The 5,198-nt window shown below is 56.8% G+C and overlaps 1 protein-coding gene across 1 annotated transcript in view; it reads right to left on the bottom strand.

Annotated features, from left to right (window-relative positions):
* Galns (galactosamine (N-acetyl)-6-sulfatase) overlaps positions 1-5,198 on the bottom strand; it is a 33,847-nt gene that overhangs the window by 14,459 nt on the left and 14,190 nt on the right. Inside the window, exons 5-7 of the mRNA XM_013012728.1 lie at positions 1,611-1,754; positions 555-621; positions 351-478 (exon numbers count right to left, since the gene is read on the bottom strand). Of these exons, the coding sequence (XP_012868182.1) occupies positions 351-478; positions 555-621; positions 1,611-1,754 (339 nt within the window). The remainder of the gene's footprint in view (positions 1-350; positions 479-554; positions 622-1,610; positions 1,755-5,198) is intronic.

A 5,198-nucleotide genomic window follows, 5' to 3' on the forward strand; every position in this document is an offset into this window, starting at 1 on the left:
TCAGCTCAAGGCTAGCGCTCTACCACTTGAGCCACAGCGCCACTTCCAGCTTTTTTCTTTTTGCTTATGTGGTGCTGAGGAATCGAACCCAGAGCCTCATGCATGCAAGGCAAGCACTCTACCACTGAGCCAACTTCCTGGCCCTCAAGTTCAAGTTCTTGCTGACAGGGCCACGGTCAGTGCTGTGGCCCCTCTCTGCCAGCCCTGGCTGGTGGTTTCAGAGAGACAAGGGGGCTCTGGACTTTCTCTTAACGGTGCCGCGTGCTCCCCCTCCCCCATGGAAATCCAGCCTGCTGAAGGCCCCACAGGGACCCGCCCCACCAGAGCCTCCACCCCCCATCAGGACTCACAGCCCTCGCTGGCTGGTGCCCAAGAAAGGTCTGGACGCGTAGACAGGGGCGTGTGTGGCATCGATGGCCCAGTAGAGGAAGAAGGGGCGCTGCTTTGCCTGCTGTGTTCTGATGAAATCCAGGGCTTCCTGCCAAGAAGCTCTGCGTCCTCCTCTGCCACATGGCCAACCTTCCCCCACTACCCAGACACTGGCCCGCCCTTACCTCTAAGTAGATCTGAGTGAGATTGGCTTCCCCAGTCTTCAGATTAATGGGGAATTCTTCATAAAATCTGAAAATATGCCAGACAGAATCCAGACTTTAGTCAAGAAAGTCCCTTCCCAAATGCTACCAGCAAAGTCACAGGCTGTGTTTGGAACAGGGCTGGGCTGGGCAGCTCATGCTCATCACCAGGTCTGGACTGCAAGCTGCAGGTTGGGGGCCATACAGAGTGATAACTTATCTCAGGAAAGCCGCCACTTAAAAAAGACAATGTGATGCTGCTGCCGTGGCTCACACCTGTAATCCTAGCTACCCCGGGAGGCTGAGGATCATGGTTGGAAGCCAACCTGGGCAGGAAAGTCTGTAAGTCTCTTATCTCCAATAAATTACTCAGAAAAAGCTGGGAGTGGTGCTGTGGCTCAAGTGGTAGAATGCTGGCCTTGAGCACAAAGAGGCTCAGGGACAGTGCCCAGGCTTCAAGCTCCACAACTGACAAGAAAAAAAAAAAAAAAGAAAGAAAGAAAAAAAGTGAACAAAATTCAAGAATTCTCCCGACACAGGCTCTCCACAGCCAGGCCCAGCCCACCCGGGAAACTTGCTTCCACCCTGGCTCTCGAGGCTGATGCTCATCCCCCTCTGCTCTGCTGAGTGTTCAGGCTACGGCTGAGAGGCGAATCTCACACAGGCAGATGGCAGCTCACCAAGAGGCTGTATGGGGTCCTGGACCTCCAAAACTGGGTGCCGGCTCTATGATGTCCCAAAAGAAACAGGAACCCTGGAAAGGCCAGAAATGGCCCCAGGCCCGAGTCTCACAGGCTCCAGGAAGAATGTCCCGGAAACCAACGCTCTTGGGACCCAGAAGGCCAGTCCTTGCCAGCAAGTGGTTCAAGAATCACCTCTCCTACTGGAAGCATGGCTCAGGGGGTGGAATGCCTTCACAGCCAGTGCAAGGCCCTGCGTTCAAAGCCCGGGACTCCGAAAGAACCACCGTCCATCCTGGTCCAGAGAAGCAGCGAAGCAGGGGCAGGGGTGCTGGGCAGGGAAGGAAGGGCCCGTTACCTGCCGACCATCTCCCAGTCCCGGTACACAGGGATGTTGGGCCGAGCCTTGTTGTCATAAGGCCCAAAGTGGCAGTTGGGGGAGCCAAACCACTCATCAAATCCGTGCTTCAGGGGGTGGAACTGAGGCCTGTGGCCCAAGTGCCTAGAAACAGGAGCCAAGACACTTCAGGGACCCCACCCAGGGGCGCGCCGAGTTCCTACAGCAAACCCATCCTCTTCACAAATGTTTAACAAGAGTGCCTCCTGCACTCACTGCGTGCTGAGGCCTGGAACACCAAACATAAAGACTGCCCCAGAAGGAGCACAGGGCCTAACCCAGGGTGCCAGGCACCTGTGGACAGGACACTTGGAGTGGCCAGGCCTGGTGTCCTGTAGGTGCTGGGCAGAGCCTCCAGTATGGTAGGCAGTGGGAACTGGCCTCCAGGCCCCAGTGGCTTTATCCTGCCCATCTTCACTCTTCTTATTTATTTTTTTGTGGCAGTCCTGGGGCTTGAACTCTGAGCCTGGAGCTTTTGCTGTCAAGGCTAGTGCTTTACCACTTGAGCCACAGCTCCAGTTCTTGCATTTTGATGACTGGAGATAAGAGTCTCACAGACTTTCCTGCCATGACTGGCTTCAAACCTCAGTCCTCAGAGCTCAGCCTCCGGAGCAGCTGGGGTTACAGGCGTGAGCCACGGGTGCCAGGCCAATCTTCCTGGAGGGCCCAGCTCCCACCTGCTCTACCAAGCATGCTGAAGAAAGGGGCTCCAGTGCTGTCTGAGGTCACAGCCTGCGTGCAGCGCAGCTCCAGCCTGGGACACAGCCACAGCCTGAAAACAGCGTCTGGGGGTTGGCGTCCTCTGCTGGACTGTGTTTGGGCAGGAAGGGCCCTGTGCCAGGGCTGTGTCGGTCTGAGGCCTGGGGCTTGCCCCTCAGTGAGCAGAGTCACGGGCTGGCGGCTTCGGGGAGGAGTACAGCCAGGCAGCAACTGGTCTGTGATTTTTGCAGGTCATCACATCTGTCCAGGCCTCGGTTCCCCACCCACAGCTGCGGGGACTGCTGGGGGCGTGGCTGGCTGCCCCGCTCACTCCACAGCCCTCTGGCTCCACGTTCTTTCCCTCCTAGGTGAGTGTGCCTGCATCTCACAGTGACACCACGGGTCCTCAAGCTGCCCCTGGGCTGTGTGGCCCCCTGCTGTGGCACCTGTCCTTTCTGCATGTGTTGGACAGGTGGCGACCTGGCTACCGGTGACCTCCTAGTGTCCCTGTCCAACACAGCATAGAAGGCACTGGTGGCTCATGCCTGCAATCCTCGCTACTCAGAAGTATCACAGTTTGAAGACAGCCAGTGAGGAAAGTCTGTGAGACTCTTACCTCCAGTCAACCACCCAAAAGTTGGAAGTGGAGCTGTAGCCCAAGTGGTAGAGCACTGTCAGGACCAGTGCCCAGGACCTAAGTTCAAGCCCCAGGACCACACAAAACAAATAAAACCCAACAATAAAATTACACGGTAGGGCTGGGAATGTGGCTGAGTGGTGCCTAGCAGGCATGAGGCCCCGGGTTCGATCCTCAGCACCACATTCACAGAAAAGGCCAGAAGTGGCGCCGTGGCTCAAGTGGTAGAGTGCTAGCCTTGAGCAAAAGAAGCTCAGGGACAGCGCCCAGACCCTGAGTTCAACCCCAGGACTGGCAAGACAAACAAGCACATGATCATGTGGGGGAGGAGTTGGATATGGGAGAAAAATGAGAGAGAGGGTAACAATGTAAAACAAGAAATGTACTCATAAAAAATGAACTTTACAACTTTGGTGGTGGGGGCAGGATGGGGTAGGAGGGCCGGGGGGAGGGTATGGGAAGGGGAAACAAAGGAGGAGGCAACAATGCTTGATAAGAAATGTACTTGCTATCTTGCCCATGTAATTGTAACCCCTCTGTACGGTATTTTCACAATAAAAAAAGAAATGTACTCATTACCGTTACCTTACTTATGTAACTATAGCCCCCTCTGTACACCACCTTTACAATAAAATTAAACTTAAAAAAAAACCACATAGTCACAGTTTTGCCCAGCTTTAATTCACCTCGTCTGTCCCCCAACAGCAGTGGCCAGTGCTGACCAGCAGGGGATCCAGAGCCGAACAAGGGCTGGCAGCACTTGGGCTTCATCTGAGTCTTATTCTCCGACTACGGTTTCTGCACGAGGCACGGCTCTTCTGCAGGAGCCCAGGCCCCACCTGCCTCCTTGGTTCTGTGGTCTAGATGAGAACCAGGGCAGTTCTGGCTTGGGCCTGCTGGGACAGAGACCTACGGAGCGGTGGCGTGTCCGCCCCGGGCCTCTGGAAAGCACCCTTGTACTGGTCCCGCTGCAGACTCCATTGCTGACCTGCCACCCGCTATGCTCCAGTCCTTGGAGACTTCCCTCTAGGCCCTGCTCCAGCTCAGCCATCCTGGGCCTCAGCCAGCTCCACAGACTCACTCCTCGTGCATCTGCGGCCACCCTCACTGATGACGGTGGACAGGAGGCGGGAGGCTGGGCGGGGCAGCACACAGGCAGCTCTGGGACTGTGCTGGCAGCCCTGAGGGCAGCGTGCGCCAGGACTCCCCGGTGTCCCGCCACCGGCTCGAGGGCCGCCACCTGCTCTGCCACCTCATCCTAGCCGGCAGCCGGCGTTCTTGCCTGAAGAGGAGCATGGTGTTCCTCAGACAGCCTGCAGACTGCCTGGATTTCCTGAGAACTATTCTAGTCTTGGCAGGTTCGGAGTCCCTGTGGCTGACACGGGCAGTGGGAAGGGCTCCTACAGGGCAGAAAGCAGGGGCAGCTTCGTGAGGGAGGAGGGCCTGTGGGCACCGGCGGGGTAGGGGCGATGTGCCCCGGGGGGAGAGATCAGTGTTTCTGTGCAGATGCAGGAGTCTGTGCAAGCTGACAGGGTAATCATGTGGTCAGGGCTCCGTTACACTGACAGACCACACTGTTCCTGCGCTTCCTAGCCGCTGCTGCGCACTTTAGAATCAAGTTCCCACCACCACGTGGAAGCCCTCTGCTGGCTAGGTGTGAAGGAGCATGGTGTGAAGGAGAGCAGTGTGAGGGAGCATGGTGTGAAGGATCATGGTGTGAAGGAGCACGGTGTGGAGCATGGTGTGAAGGAGCGCGGTATGAAGGAGCGCGGTGTGAAGGAGAGCATGGTGTGAAGGAGCGTGGTGTGGTGGAGCGCGGTGTGAAGGAGCACGGTGTGGAGCATGGTGTGAAGGAAAGCAGTGTGCAGGAACATGGTGTGAAGGAAAGCAGTGTGAAGGAGCATGGTGTGAAGCACTGTGAAGGAGCATGGTGTGAAGGAGTGTGGAGAGGGTGTGACAGTGTGGAGTGGGTGTGACAGTGTGGAGTGCAGTGGGTGTGATGGAGTGTGGAGTGGGTGTGGCAGTGTAGAGTGGGTGTGGCAGTGTAGAGCGGCTGTGACTGTGGAGTGGGTGTGCCAGAGTGGAGTGGGTGTGACTGTGGAGTGGGTGTGGCAGTGTGGAGTGGGTGTGACTGTGGAGTGGGTGTGACTGTGGAGTGGGTGTGACAGCGTGGAGTGCAGTGGGTGTGACAGCGTGGAGTGCAGTGGGTGTGA

This window comes from Dipodomys ordii, unplaced genomic scaffold (assembly GCF_000151885.1).
Source record: "Dipodomys ordii isolate 6190 unplaced genomic scaffold, Dord_2.0 Scaffold18, whole genome shotgun sequence".
NCBI lineage: Eukaryota > Metazoa > Chordata > Mammalia > Rodentia > Heteromyidae > Dipodomys > Dipodomys ordii.